The 16,567-nt window shown below is 42.9% G+C and overlaps 1 protein-coding gene across 1 annotated transcript; it reads right to left on the bottom strand.

The window, feature by feature from the left end:
- Window positions 1-1,265: 1,265 nt before the first annotated feature.
- On the bottom strand, window positions 1,266-13,565 carry emp2 (epithelial membrane protein 2). Its single transcript, XM_070982112.1, has 5 exons — window positions 13,417-13,565; window positions 4,246-4,550; window positions 4,047-4,155; window positions 3,816-3,956; window positions 1,266-2,877 (listed from the first exon to the last, which is right to left on the bottom strand). Exons 2-5 carry the CDS (start codon window positions 4,321-4,323, stop codon window positions 2,708-2,710), a joined length of 498 nt encoding a protein of 165 aa, XP_070838213.1. The 5' UTR covers window positions 4,324-4,550; window positions 13,417-13,565; the 3' UTR covers window positions 1,266-2,707.
- Between the last annotated feature and the right edge of the window lie 3,002 nt (window positions 13,566-16,567).

Below are 16,567 nucleotides of genomic sequence, written 5' to 3'. Positions count from 1 at the left end.
TAGACAAACGTTTTAGTTTGATGACAAGCGAATACATGAAAGCACAGTAATATCTCACAGTCATGGATGTTGCAACAGAGGTCAAAATAAATAGCATGTTGGGATTTAAAATGCCTAAAATAGTAAAAGCAAAGGAGTCTGTAACAAGCAGAAACACTCCCATTATATATAATCCATACATATAAAACGTTTGGATGAATCCTATGCAGAAAAAGAAACTTGTTTAACTTCTTAAATCATTGACCATCTCAACATGACTCTAAACAACACAAGACTCTTAGTTAGTGTGGAATTAATACTTCATGAAGCATTCGAAATATTTCAACTGCGACAACTGTTTAAAAAACAAATCCCCATAAATACAATTTTGGCTTCAACAACTGGTATGATTATTTGTCACCATGGTCCTGTGGTTATTTGTATAGATCTACACTGGCTAAGATACAGTACGTCTACATAGACTTAAAACATACTAGAGGAAAATGATCTCAACCATAAACAAACAAAAACACGATCAAAAAAACTTTCCAAATGAAGAGTCACTTTAAAAACTCTTAGCTTTGCTGTGTTTTCTGTTGAATATCTGCGACAGTTTAAACTTAAGTTCAAGTACTAGGTTTACTCTAAATTTAGATCCATTTTAAAATCACCAAAGCTAATCCATATAGATCCAAACTTTACAAAACCTACAATAAACAGTATTTTGCAACAACAACAAAAAAATAATAATATTTTGGCTTTTTGTGCTGCAATAACTTACTTTTCATCCCAATATAAGTTAAAGGGATTGGCTGAAAGACAAAAACTTGCATGCAAACAGGAGGCTTATTATCAGTGAAACACTCCTAAGATGACAACTTCACAACAACAAACATCACAATCTTAGCCTCCAGTATGTCGTTTTGATCATTTTCAAGTATCGTCTTGAGATGGCACAGCAACTTCTTCACTTCCATGTCTTTTCCCTGAATCTTCATAATTGGTGAGATCATAAGTTACCAGGCTCTGTGGTCCAAACGTTGCCCAACTTGAACACATTCCTATCACAAAACGACCCAACCCTTTATTTTTTTGCATTATTTGTGTCCTAGAAATGTTTCAAGTCCTAGCAGCTGCAAAGTTAATACCCAGCTGGTCTCCCTTAACTGTTTCACCCCTGAAACCAACACCAACAAAGAGGAGGGAAAGGTAGTTTGCACAGTGCTACGTGGGACCAAACAATAGCTCTACAAAGGCTGCAGACAAAAGTAATTCTGGGAATTGGTGGCAGGTACAATACAGCAACAGATTTATTGTTGTTAAATGCCAGAGCACAAGGGCATAACATGTGCATATGGGTGTTAGAGATGTTTCAGTAATGGACCAAATAGACAGCAGCCCAGCCAGGGAGGGGGGAACATGGCAAGACATAATTACTTCATACATCCTCAGTTACATGCTGCCAAAATACACAATAGTGGTTTCAAACAATAAATAGCTTTTGCCTTTTTCTCAGTGAAGCTGTGAACAGGAAAGCATGACAATAACAAAGAAATGTTCATTCTTCTTTCAAGTTTGCATGTTTCTATGTTGTCATTTGAAATCCCAAACATCACAGCACATCATTGGTTCCTTTTTTACCATTAAACACAAGTCAGTAACACAAGAATACAAACAACGGGGTTAAAATTCTACATATTACACTTCAACTACTGCTTCACTACACTACCTGTATTCTATGGTTAAAATAAGACTCTCTATTTTTTCTTTTTTTATGTATCATTTTAGTGTTTCAGTCTCAGAAATAAGCTCTGGACAATTACCTTAACTATACATACACTGCAAATATGTACAAAAAAAATCCATTGACTCTAGATTCACAACAAAAAAGTATGGACCCTTTGGAAAGTCCAGGGAGCTGCGTCCCAGTAAGACAACTCTCCCCATTTGTCTTTCATCCTTCATGATCAGATGTTTCAGACAGGTTCCTATGAAGGGAGTTGGTGGGAAGCAGGAGACAATAAAACAGGATAGAAGACAAATCAGTATGTTGGGACACTGCTCATGTCCTGTATAACTAAGTGGCAAAGCAGGAAGATGAGAGTGAAGGTATTTTCTCACTAAACGCAGCAAAGAGCCTCAGGTGCAGTGAGGTGCATGCTGAGTAGATATGACCTCAACTTCATGGAAATGAATCAGTGTAGCGCACCTATCTTGTAAAAGTCAGATTACACTTGTCAAACTGGGCATGGCAGATCAAATGGAAATCGCGGCGTATTTGTCACCTTGAATGTTTCTGGAGACATATTTCTGAGGGTGTCAAGCATGGAAACAAAAAATAAACTCACAGTGGGTCTATCCAATAAACTGTCAGCAGTGTTTCTGAGGCACAAAAAAGAGTGTAGTACAGCTCATCTACTCAAGGCACAGAGAGTCTGGAGAGTCCTGCTGCATCTTTGCCACATTTAGTGAGAACAATGTACCTTCAGGAGGGAGAAGGGTGTGTGACTTTTTAGGCTTTTGAGTCTTGCTGAATGCTTTATTGGTGGATTTTCTGAACCTGAGACTTATGAGTGAGAATTATCTGTGGCGTATGTGCTCATATGAACTCTACGGATCAAAAAGAAGAATGTGTGCATGCGTGTTTGCTGAGTTTATGCAGTTGTGTCCAAGTGTTCCTATTTATATATTTAAATATCTGCATGCCTGTGCGTCGAGCCTGTCACATCTATTTGCGCTTCCTGAGCACCAGGTACATGAGGCCGCCGATGAGAGTCATGGGGAAGCTGATCCAGGCCAGGATGTAGGAGGAGCCGTAGGAGCCCTTCTGAAGACTGACCGCGTGAAAGCTCGTTTTCTGAGCCGTGTAGATGGATGCTGCGATCATCACACATAGAGCTGGGAGAAGGAGGAGAGAGGAGGAAATTACACTTGATAGTTGATCACAGGGCAACATATATACACAAACAACCATTCACACTCACACTCACACCTAGGGGCAATTTAGAGTCACCAATTAAGCTACTGAGCATGTTTTTGGTCTGTGGGAGGAAGCCCACAGAAGAGAGCCCACGCATGCACGGGAAGAACATGCAAACTTCACACAGAAAGACCCGACCCGGGAATCGAACCGACGACCTTCTTGCTGTGAGGCACGCGCACTACCTGCTGCTCCACCATGCAGCCCATGAAGCATTGTCATTTAAACTGAAATATTCAACTAGTTGTTTCCTGTAGCTAGTCGGTGCCACTGTAAGAAATAGTTTGACATTTTGGGAGATACACTTATTTGTTTTCAGGTGGGAAGATAGATGAGGAGATCGAGACTGCTCTCATATCTGTCCATTAAATATAACGCTACAGCTGATTAGCTTAACTCACAAAATCCACCTTCCAGCACCTCTAAACAAGTAAACAAGGTGATACGGCCAGACAAGCTGTTTCTCCCCATCTCCAATCTTAATGCTAAGCTATGCTAACTGCATGCTGGCTCCGGCTTCATATTTACCTTATAACACATGAGAGAGGTATCAATCTTCTCATCTAACTCTTTGAAACAGCTCAAAACCATCCTTACTTCACACTGCTTTGAAGCCCTTGACAGAGATTTCACAGTACCACACGCCAAACTGGGCTAATGCTGGGACTCAACATAGTCCTGAACTACAAATGTGCATCAAGTATGAAAACACCAACTTAAGTACTGCTCTGGAGTATCATTCATTCATAAGGACCCTGGCTGCTGTGCACACACTGGACAGGAACAAATTACTGATGGCTGATGCGTGAAAACAACAGTCACAAAAGCTGCACTGAAAAGTTTGTGTGTCACTCACAAGCCAGTAGCTGGATGATAGCAGTGAAAATGAACCTCTCGCCCTGTTGGAGCCTGAAGAGCTGAAGGATGAAGACGAAGAAGCTGACGCAACACAAAATGGTGGCCAGGATCATGGTGGCCTGGACGGCCTGCAGATAGGCTGATGAGAGAGAGAAAGGAGGCGTTACACATGCAAACATAAACTCAGACCACACACACACACAGGCTGCATAGTCGCACACTGTGTTACCTGCATCAGCAGTATGGCTGTTCTCCACAGGATAGCAGGTGGCGTTACACGAGTACCACAGGTCAGTGTAGATCACATCGCGTCCGGCTGGTGACACCACCCACCATGCCTACATCAGGGAGGGACAACAGGTGGTTAAAATGATTAAATCCCCCAATACTGTCATGCTCTTGTGTGTCCACCTTTGGTTTATACTCACATTGTGAATGGTTGCAACAAAGAGGAGGATGGCTGCAGCCAGGTGGAAGAGGATGATGAAGGCTAAGATGACCAACATGGCTGCCCTTCTCTCTGGTTCACTTCTCTGCTGGTTGCTGCCGTTTGTTCGGGGTGGTTGAATATCCCACAGGCTGCTTCAGTAGCCGTCAGCTGCTGTTCCTGGCTGATTGTCAATGTGCAGGAGGTACGTTTCAGCGTTTGGTGGGTCGCAGTCCTGCTGGATGTTTGCTTGATGCCGGTTGTTGCACAGGATGGTCTGCAGGCTGACCTTCACAGGAGAGGAATCTGTCGGGAGAGGCATAAATGTAATGCTTTAATAACACACATAAATACATGAAAGATGAATCCCTTGCGTGTCAGCATACATCAGATACACTTGTTTGCAACCTCAAATGTTCGGAATGTTCATGAGAAACTGCAGATATTCATATTTACCAATTTGACTTTCCTGAAATTACGTTAAAGTAAATATTTCTGCTGCAGTACCTCTGACCCCCACAGCCCTGACTGGTTTAAAAAAACAGCCCTGCTGAATATCTGAGATAAAGGCAGCATATAGGCAGCCTTCAGACTTCTGCAACCAATTACCAAAATGCAACATTTCCAAACAACTGTGACAAATGCAGAGTTAATGAAACAGCCAGAGAAATATTTCAGTTTCAAGGCCTCCCTTCAAATTACACAAAATGCTACTGAGATGCAGGATGAAGTGTGTCTATATGTATGCCAAACTGTGTGTGTATGTGTGTGTGTGTGTGTGTGTGTGTGTGTGTGTGTGTGTTTGAGAATGCCTACAGTATGTGGGTGTGCAGTGTTTACTCTGCAGTGACTGAAGGCCTTAATCCTGACAATGACTTGTTGATGGAAGCGAGGAGTCAACTGTTTACATCTTCAAATGGGCAGTCTGCGCTCTGCTCAGCCAGGACGGACCATAATCTAACATGCTATATTAGCATAGCAGCATTAGCAGACCATTTCATCCCAGAATGCTTGAGCATTAGGGTACTAAAAACGATGTATGAGAGGTCCCACCCCTAAAAAAAAAGGCATTAGCAACCAGGGTGTTGGGTCAAACGTCAGCTTGTTCCTTTGTTTTTTTGTAGCTTGACCTTGGCGTTTGTAGCCTTACGACACAAATAAATGTCCAAAAGCATGTGGCTTCAAACAACACTGTTGACAGTCATAACAGACCTGTGTGTGTGTGCGTGTGTGTAAGAGAGAGCCTCTACTTAAGATACGATCGTCTACTGAGGCCTTCATTTTGATTGCGAACTCTGATAATCAAGGACTAAATCTACTACGGTAATGTCACTCTTTTCATAGGGATATCCTGTGTTCTTTGTAGCTTTTTTGTAGCTTTCCTCTGCTTTTGTTCACATGCCACTCGGACTTGCACTGAGGGGAAATATTCCATTAAAAACAGCAAATACATCCAGAAACCCATTTGATTGTTTATGCAGGAGGGAGTTTTGCTCAGCGTGTGAAATGCTTTGTCAGCATCATTCTGCTTAACATTCATTCAGCTTCAAATAATCACACAGGACATACACTGAAATGGAGAATATACTTCTTTCTAACACTTTTATAACCTACAACCTCAGTTTTATTAACCTTTAACACAGTGTACCAACTTTTTGGGGTTACACAGCATTGCTTTAAAGACCGTTTTACTGCTTAATATAACTCCAGAGTTAAGACTACATCGCTACACCACTACGCTTGCAATCAACTCTCTGTGTATACTATAAACATCCAGCTCAGCCTAACTACCCTGAGAGGAGAATGCACATAAAATAACATACGTGCACACATACTGTATACACACATGAGTTTGATTTCAGGGACTGCCTAAACTCTCACCAAATACTTCAGAGGAGACACAAACATGTTTAAAAGCACATGTGAGCGCAGGCACGCGCACACACACACACACACACACACACACACACACACACACACACACACACACACACACAGCCAGACAGCAGAGGAATTAGCCCTCTCCGCCAAAATGGAGTCACAGTAAAAACAGCCTCTCCCCGCCGGCAGGAAGCAGGCCACAATTTTTGTGTGCGAGCATGTGGCTGTGGGGTGTGCCAGAGGATAGGCCCTCCCTGTCTGAGTTGGGGGAAGGGGGAACAAGAGGGTAAATAGTTAAACGGAGGTGGGGAAACATCAAAAGTGAGCCATACTCTTTGATTCATGAGACATGGGGTTTGGGGTTTAGACAGGAATGTAAACAGCAACAGTTTTTCTTGCCAAATGCTCCTGATCATAATTCTGTGAGTATGAAACTTAGGGAGACAATAACCTGGCAACAAACACTTTCATTTGCACCTGAACCCTGCGAGAAAGTGTGAGGTTGCTTTCCATATGTCTTATACATGACACGTCATATACAAAAGTATAGTATGTGGCAGCTCACTAAGCTAGAATAAATTTAAAAAAATACAGTGTGGTGTTTTCTGCATGCAAGCTGCCACCACGCATGATTCACACACACAGTACATACAGCCACTGTACATTTTCCAACATGCATTACTCTTATAGCTTGTTTTGTAAAGGATGCGTGTGAACACAGTGGTGTGTGAGCAACAGGTCACACTGGGTGGAAATGTGAGACACAAACTTATTTTTAGGACTGCCAACAGCATTTAGGAGGTCTGGCCTTTATAGCTTCACAGTCCTGTAAATTCCCAGAAAATTGGCAATTTATACAATTGTGAAAAGAGTTGTGTGTTTAGGGTGGGACGTCAGGCTTGATCTTATAGAACGATGATGGTGGAGAGAAGAGGAGAATGAAGCACGAAGAGCCAGGAGAGCAACCAACAGCTAAATTCACTGCATCTATTACAAAGCATGTCTTTGGTATTTGAGTCCAATCTGACCTGCAGGAACGTTCTCTGGAGCAGCAAATAATCTCCCAGACACACACACACACACACACACACACACACACACACACACACACACACACACACACACACAGCTGGATCTGATTCCGTCTGCAGCTGCCTACTCGTCTCAGTGAAGAGAGAGGAGAGGGAAAGGGAGGAGAGAAAGAGGGAGGGAGGAGACAGAGAGAACCCCATTGGAGAGAAATGGAGGGAAGACAGAAAAACAAAAACATCAGCGTAAACGCACGCACACACACACACACACACACACACACACACACACACACACACACACACACACACACACTGTGATGTATACACACATATGTACAGACAGCACAAAACCGCACATATCTAGCCTGCAAAGAAACAAAGAAAAAATGAGACCGACAGACACAGTTTGGATGATTTAAGTTATTTCAGATGGTTGTAGGCTGCAGGCATAAACTCAAGCCCCCTTTTTGTGTGTTTGTATTCCAAAATGATTTATGACGCTGATTATCCCAATAGCAATGATCAGAAGGGTAATCATCCAAAAACTACAATTACGCTGATTTACTATTGTCAGGTGACAAACATTAAAGTAATCTTTGTGTGAGCATGTGATGAAGCATTCCTTTGGTCATTTCTTAGATTTTATCGAGCAGCGTGATAATAAACCTTTTTAAATGAGTAATGCATGGAATCCTCTGAAGTAGTAAACCTAAATGTGGAGCCGCGCGTTCTCCAGAGATCCTTGGGAACGTTGTGGCTTCACTCAGTGCTGATAGTAAAGTGTGAAAGTGCTGATACTCATGTCTGACACCAGGCAACAGCTGCAGACAACACACACACACACACACACACACACACACACACAGTACATTTCCACACGCATGCAACATACATTAGCCTGTTAGTCTGGTATGCATTACACTAATATTTCACTGATCTTCACGCCTTATCTCTCATAATAGACAGATGCACACACTGAGGGGTATCTCTCTCAGCTGTGGAGTGTCAATCAGCAGAACAAGTGACAAATACTTTATCATTGGAGTTAGAGACAGTCCTACTGTGCATTCATCGTTCATCACTATAAACACACAGAGGCTGCAACCTGTTGTTTTTCACTGTGAGGCTGGTGTTTATAGAGGTATAAAAAGTGGGTTTATATCTGGTTTTAGGTGCATGAACTCCCCTCAACATGTACTGACCACGACAGGGTTTTGACTTTATTTAGATAAAGGAAAGACACTGTTTCTCATACACAAATACAGCATCATACCACATTCCCTATCACTTTACTTATAGCATGTTATCCAATGTTTTGTTTGTAACTAATTCATTTCTCTTGGTACATGGCTACATGGAGACAAAAAAAAAGAGCGCAGACCTCCATCAAGGCCACTAGTCCACTCTTCAAATCTGCCAACGCAATCACTATATGCCTGGATATATTTCCAAGACCATTAGGATTATGTCAAAATATGGTTTTGCCTCGCTGAAGCCTCATGATCTCAGCCTTGCATTTATTACGTACTTCTAAGCTCTCGCTTGCACTCCTGAGCCGTAGTCTCAAGTTCAAACATTTTTCCTTAATAACTCTGGTGGATTTTCTTGCACATGATTCAGAGTTGGATGCAAGCAAGAGCATAATTGATTGCATGATATGTATATTTGCACTCCCATAGCCACAGTGATGTCACAATTGCACTGGTTCTCTTATGACACCACTGACCCCGAGTTCTCCAGAAAGACTGTTTTCTGTATGAGGTTTGAGCAGCTGCTTGAGTCGGCTAGAGGATTATTGGTACCTGTGAATGTACCCCAGTGACCCACACTACACCTTTACAACATGTTTCATGAAAACTGGGCCAGTAGTTTTTCAGTAATCCTGCGGACAAACAGACAAACAAGGTGAACCGAAAACTCCTTCATGGAGGTGATAAAGAGAAGAATACAGCGGTTTTGAGCGATCACACAGGTTGACAGATTCTGTCAGACTGCAGCCACCTCGCCTGACGCACACACTGACAAACAGGCACAAATGCTGCCATTCCTCCTCTCCACTCAGCCTTATAATACGAGGCTGGGGGACTCAGTGCAAGAGTGCAAGTGTGTGTGTGGACTGATTCCCTTGCCTGGTGGAAAATGCTGACTTTTAATGTCCTTTTTTTTTTACTCTTTTCATAAAACACAAAGCCACAGACTTAACTGGGCCTCTGAATCTCACTCCCCCGTCTCTCTCACTGTCCCACTCTCTCTTTCTCTGTATCTCTCTCTCCCTTTCTGTCTTTGGCCATGGAAAAACTGATTGAGGAAGAGAGGAAGGCAAGAAGGCTTCCAGTGGAGCCCTTGGGCCCCTGATGAGGTCGTACAGTTGAGATTCAATATGCAACACTTCCGCCTCCAAACCCTCACTTTGGGATAGTTGTTGGGATTCACTACCAGGGGATACTTAGCCTTCAGTGCCTCATTTTGTTTTGCATTAACCCTCCTAATATATGATAGCACCAGCTCAAACTAACGCGTTTTTAAACTTCTTATTTGTTCCGTAAGGTCAGAACAGCCGGATAAGCAAATATTAACTAATGAATTTAGAAAATCTAACAAAATAGACCTAAAATTTGATTAAATCTGTGTCAATACTAAAGATTTCTCTCTAAAGAAAGCTACAATTTGCAATAAAGAAAAGTGTCCAATCTGTCCAAGATACTTTGCTTTACACTGTAGATTTTAGGTGAGTCACATGTTAACAGTGAGCCATATTCATAGAAACTTAACAAACACCATCCACTGATGATGACTGTGAGGCGCGGTCGAAAGCTCTGGTAGACTCAGCTCAGGCATGGCCTTACAGTATCTAAATTGCATTAATGTGTGGTAAAGGGAACAACCTTTTGAGACTGTGTGTGTGTGTGTGTGTGTGTGTGTGTGTGTGTGTGTGTGTGTGTGTGTGTGTGTGTGTGTGTGTGTGTGTGTGTGTGTGTGTGTGTGTGTGTGCATGCATGCGTGCGAGTGTGTGTACACAACAACAACAGCCAAGATAAGCCTTATTTTTAGAAAAAACACAAAAGCCACATCTTCCCTGGAGCGACGCCAGTGGCCAAACAAAGCTTTGTTCAGGAAGAGCACACAAAAACCTGCACACACACACACACACACACACACACACACAGACAGGCACAAATGTGCACACACGCACGCAGTTTGGTTTTAGGACGTACTGTTTGAGACTATGATGTCATCTAAGTACAAGTACAGAATCATAAATATAACCAGATTGGCCGCTGAAACAGCTAGAATCCTTCACATTATGGATTGAGATAATGTAACGAGGCGTTTTGCAAACAGGAACTGGCTGCTTATGTACACTGAAACGAAACTGGATAAAAGATGCTGGGACAACTTTCCTATTTGCACATATTTACCATTAGTAAGGCAAATTAGACAGTTTGGCCTGAGGATGTCCCCAGAGGACAAGCCATGTTGGTTGTGTCCCAATTAAGGGGCTGGAGCCAACACAGTCCACATTACTAGACCAAGTGTTGCACAAACATGGCTGTCCTTCATTTGTAATGCAACCTTTCTTTGACTGAATCTGGAGGAGAAAACCAAGAATTTATCTTCAGCGCGGTGGCATTAAAAAACACGTCAGTCTCGTCAGCTTCACCTCGACGCTGTGCTTGTTCAGTCTAAGCTTTTCACACAGGCTGAGCTGTGCGAGGAACTTAACAGTGTCACGCTCTCATGCTTGCAATTAGCATACAAGCAATCAGCACGTAATGTTTGGCTGAAGGTGAAAAGCTGACGAATACAATTCCTGAATCCACTGGATGGACATTCCCACCATAATACAGCACTCTAAGTCACTTTATTTCTCACTGTGCAGGTCCTAAATAAGAGAAGCGTGGTGTACATCTGAATTATAAGTGGAGTTGGATTAAAGTGCTTACAAATGATGGTGTGTGTGTGTGTGTGTGTGTGTGTGTGTGTGTGTGTGTGTGTGTGTGCACCTCCTCCAGGAAGCTGGAACCTAAAGAAATGGTAAATGCACACACAGACACACAAATGCACGCAATTGTCCTGCTGGGTTTAAAGACGACCCTCTGACACAAGATCCCTTTCATGCTGGACACTAACATTTAGGTGTGTGTGTGTGTGTGTGTGTGTGTGTGTGTGTGTGTGTGTGTGTGTGTGTGTGTGTGTGTGTGTGTGTGTGTGTGTGTGTGTGTGTGAGGAGGGGGAGTTCACACACATTCCTAAAGAGACAGCGCTGAGTAATGACTCCCACATGTCAGAGAGAGATTGGGGAACACCTGATGGAGTGGTAACACGGAGACCTCAACTCATCCCGCCATTGTGGCCATTTATTTCTTTTCTACCGTCACTCACTTCACACTTGTTCCCTGATTGTTTTCATCTGTCAGCGCCTTTTAAAACATCCCACCGACCCTCTCGACTAATCCTCTTCCTATCAAATATCACGCACATCCCTCCTCCTCCTGCATGACATACTTTCACATTAACACTTTTCAAACCTCCAGGCCTTGAGTCACATCACATGGAAAAGAGTGAGCGGGTCCAGCACCGTCCAAAGAGAACTACGCTGTTCCAGAGAGAGAAATCGCTTGACGGGAATGTGGCCGAAGCGTGGATCAAACTTCAGTGACAGGCCATTAACAGCCACAAGACTGTGGCCGCTGTAAAGCTGGAAGCAGGTGGGAAAAAGCTGCCACATTACACGCTCCATGTCTCAACTTTCATTCATTCAGATGCCTCTGTGGTTGTTTAACACATTACTTCACACATTCATTGTGTGTTTGATGGCTGTGAGGCTCATAAAACTTAATTAAAAGTTGGAGGAGAAGAGAGGATGGTGTGCGGTATTATTAAGACTGGCTTTCGAGTCATTCTCCAGTTGCTTTTTATAAATAAATTCAGGTTTCATAATCTCCCCTCCAGTCTTTTTTCACCTTTCTCAGCCTTTTTCCATGCGTTGTGTGCAACAGGGGGATGACTCTCCATCAGATTGGATTTGAAACCTCCACATTTCACATAACATCTAATCATCAGACCCTTGTCAAAATGTCTGGGCTTTCCTCAGTCTGCATCCTCTGTCGGATTCCAAGCATGGGAATGAGTCTCCATTCCTGCAGCCTCGTCTGAAAAATCTCCCGCAACCGCGGAAAACCTGGTCAAAGTCGCTGCTATTTCCAACCACAAGAGGGCGCCCTCACGTGAGGGGAGGATGCAACAGTCATGAGGCGCCTCATCAAAACTTCAGTGCAAGACGGGCAACGGTATTCAGTGTTAAAATGCAAAGAATACACTTGCACGCGAGCTGAACAGATTTTAAACCAGTAATAATCATATTCTGTTCAGTTCAATAACACGCTTACATTCATATAATCCGTCAAATCGTTCCAAATCTAAAAATAAAAAAAAGAAAAAGAGAAAAAAAACTACACAACCTCTGGTAAACTTTAAGAAAAGAAGCAACAGCAATGAAATAAACTCATCTCACTGCAATGCAGGATAAGGTCACAGGAAACTGCAAAATTCCATAGAAATATCATCTGAATTTAGTGTTACCATATGGTTTACAGATACAAGGGAAGTTCAGTGGAAGGTCTAATGAGGACTGCAGATAGCCTACACACACACACACACACACACACACACACACACACACACACACACACACACACACACACACACACACACATTTCCTGTGTCCATTGAAAAAAGAACAGTTTATCTTCCCTCGCAACTGCACTTAGATACATTTCACACACACACACACACACACACACACACACACACACACACACACACACACACACACATTGGTGGCTGACAACGCCCCTTTCATTTCCAGCGTCTGAAACTTGGAGTGACTCAGAATCTGAGTTATGATGTGTGTAAAAATACACACAGGGGAAAAACACGACAGCAAGTGCTCCTTAAAACGACTCTGTGATAAAGTGTCAAACAAAATAAGGGAATGTTTAAAGGGACACTGCAGGCTACAAACACCCAGACCGGGCACGAATTATTTTAGGAGTATTTTATCATAATTACTATCTCCCAGAGCAGAAAATGAGAAGGGAAGCTGAACACACACCGCAAACACACTTCGTCAACATAATAGTGTTATTGGTGTATTAAAGAGACATTTCACGACCACACTGGATTTGAATGAGGCATGAATCCCATGTAGAGAGTTCAGTGCTGCATTCAAACTACATGCAAACTTAAAGCTTACTCACCGAGTTTGGACTGGAAGGAAACAGCTGCTCCAGATGTTGACCGCGAAGGATGTGAAGAGGGATAAAAAAGTTGAAAAAGTACTGCAAGAAAAGAGCCTCCAAAAGTGACTGAACGGCTGCTGCAGCTCTTACTGGTAAACCCCCCCACTAAAAAAAAAAGTTAGAAACGCACGTTCTCTGTCCCGGCTATCGTGAGCGCGCGTGGGAGGCGCTCCAGAGCTGGAGCTGGGTGTGGTTTGAGATTTAATAGGCTGCGAGGCGCGCGCTTGTGAGCGCGTGTGTAGCAATGACACACGAGAGGATTTGTGACATGATTTTTATGGCTCGGCGGGAAAAAGTGACTATAAAAAAATCATTTTAGGAGTGAGAGGGGAAGTTTAAAAGTGTGTGTTTTGGCCGCATGGTGGACAGTCAGAAGAGGAGAGAAGAAAAGAGAGGAAAGCAGAGGTCAGACAGGGAGGGAGACGAGAGGAAATTAAAGAGATAAAAGGGGATGAACTGTCAAGAAGAGGAAGGCATGAGGAATGGGGAGAATACAGAAGAGAGAGGAGCAATTGGGGAAGGTGAACTTTAAAGTCCTGCTTTCTGTGTTTTTAACTTCTCTAATTACCTTTCATATAATATTCTGCTTCACCTCCTTTCCCATCTCATTATGATTAAAACTTCTTTGATATAAAACAATAAATAATAAGTTCATTTGTGAGTTTTAAGGCTGTTTTATGCACATTTTCTGTTGCATTTAGACATGGCCAGGCCATGCCCACAGCTCTTTCACTCCACTGCTATCATGAACACCATTGGCTGAATTATCCTCAGGTTTCCTTTGCTGTTCCCATTGTCGCAGCATAATTGTTTGAGTTCATTTGCAGCTGAGGGTGTAAAAAGCCTGTGTTTGCACAATGCCACACCCATCTCTGAAGGCGTATCAGCTTTGGGGCTGAGGCGACAACTTTCCCATCCAGACTTTCCATTTGCAAATAAAACATATCTGAAAAACCAACACTTCACTGAAGCCTCAACAATTAGAGAACATGCAAAGGTTTCCTGTGTTTTGCACCTGACAAAGTTTATGTCGTGACATCAGGATGTCATCTGTCCCCATCAGTGATCCCATGTTGCCATTGTGACAGAACGGGATTCTTTTGTGTGGTCATAAGGAGACAGTCAGACAGACAGGCACGAGGTAATGAAGAGGCCATTGTCGAGATTGTTATGTGGCGCCTAATTCTTTGCATTTTCCAGCCGGCCACAACACGGGACCGCCATCACTGCTGGAGTGAGTGCGAATCCATCCACTCTGTAGACTCTGTAGAAGGCTGGGGTCAGACTCACACATTGGCCAGACAGAGGGAGCGCTTGGGCTGCACTTTGGGTGACATTAAGTATGGAGGTGACCCACTAAAGTATAACATTTTTGATTAAAATCAAACTGAAATTAAAACGATTTATTTGCAAATGAATCAGTATTGTATCCTTGATATTTGTTTTGACTTGCAAATCCCAAAAAGATGATGAGATTTCCCAGAACTGTGTCCAAGAAAGGTTTCATTCTCTTTTGAAAAGTGCCCAATAATTGCCGTATCCTTTGTAATGGTGTTTCTTATTATTCATCTTGTCTGCTCCTCAATCTGGAAGCAAATGATTTCATCTTCTCTTCACTCAGTCGTAAGCATTCACTACCTTAAAGCCAAATGATTAACTATCCCATTTGATTACTGTAGGTGTATGTATGTGTTGATCAGCTGACACCACAGATGTACTCATCTAGTGATTAAGGGAACATCTTGCATGATCAAAGCTGCTGATTGACCATTGTCCTGACTGAACAACACATTATGACGTGCCTATTGTGCTGAGTAACAATAGGACAACACGTTTCTCAAACTCACGAAGAGGCAGGCGCAATGAATACGGGGGTGAGCTGAGGTACCACTGGTGCGATGACGCCAACGAATATACAGTGGCGCTGGAGGGGTGACAAATGTAGAGGAATTCGCAGCATATTCCCGCTCACTGTCACCATCGCCCTGCTACTGCTCCTGCAACAAGGCACATCTCAGCCTAACCAACAACAGAGGTGCAAGAACTCAAACAGCAGCTGTAGAAGATCCAACAGCAGAAGGAGGAGGAGGGACTTGCTGCCTGAGTCTACTCACTCGATCCCCCCTGAGGCCTGAGGAAAATTCCTGGTCCTCTCTGGACTGGATGATGGTGCCCTTCATGATTGTTGACACCACTGTTTAATCTGATGGTGATAAGACATTTTTGTGTTCAGTGATTGAGTATAGTTTGATTAGTGTTGATTTGTGAGCATAATATGCTCAAATGGGGGAATGTAGTGGCATTTCTTATCATTCATCTTGTCTGCTCCTCATTCGTAAACCAAATGATTTCATCTTCTCTTCACTCAGTTGTAAGCAATCACTACCTTAAAGCCAAATGATTCACAATGCCATTTGATTAGGTGTACGTATGTGTTAATCTGCTGACCATGACACCAGGAGGAGTCCGTCTGCAGGCGAACGACCGGAACACCTTAATTTCCTAAGTGAGGAGAATTCATCATTTCAGTTTGACTTCATTAAAAAGGAACCAAAAGGACCTTTTCAAAGCTTACAGGCACATGTGTCCTAGTTTAAGAAAAACAGATTTAGCACCAGATTCGTATTTAGAAAACGGGTCCATCAGACACTGCTCGACCCCTCCTTGTTGGCACGTCGCTATAACAGACAGCAGGCAGGAAGGCTGCTCGGATTCTTTTAAACAGCCTCAGGACGCCTGCTGGTGTTGCTGTGTAAGAACAGCAGGTTGCCATGGACAAAAATCCTCCATAGACCACAAATTACTCTCTGAATGTTTGCACACATTGACTTTGAACACAACATATACACACTGGGAATGCACACATATAACGTGTTGTGTTGTGCAGGCAGGAGAGAAGCGGATTGAATCTGTATGCCGAGCTGATGATGCCACATTTCAACACTTAATACAATAGATTCTCTCTCTCTCTCTCTCTCTCTCTCTCTCTCTCTCTCTCTCTCTCTCTCATTTGGTCTCTGTTTTTTCATCATTGGATTCCTTGCCTGTAGACAAGCATGCACACACAAACACACACACAGACAAGCAGACTTGTTCTTGTATTTTCTGT

Source organism: Chaetodon trifascialis, chromosome 15 (assembly GCF_039877785.1).
Source record: "Chaetodon trifascialis isolate fChaTrf1 chromosome 15, fChaTrf1.hap1, whole genome shotgun sequence".
In the NCBI taxonomy this organism is placed as follows: domain Eukaryota; kingdom Metazoa; phylum Chordata; class Actinopteri; order Chaetodontiformes; family Chaetodontidae; genus Chaetodon; species Chaetodon trifascialis.
The sequence above is the reverse complement of the archived record's forward strand: the minus strand, read 5'-3'. Positions and strand labels throughout refer to the sequence as shown.

Coding starts and splice junctions, on each gene's coding strand:
- emp2 (XM_070982112.1), bottom strand. CDS start 4,323: ATGTTGGTCATCTTAGCCTTCATCATCCTCTTCCACCTGGCTGCAGCC. Junction 3,957..4,046: donor CAGCCATACTGCTGATGCAG/GTAACACAGTGT, acceptor CTCTCTCATCAG/CCTATCTGCAGGCCGTCCAG. Junction 2,878..3,815: donor TATCATCCAGCTACTGGCTT/GTGAGTGACACA, acceptor TCCTTCTCCCAG/CTCTATGTGTGATGATCGCA.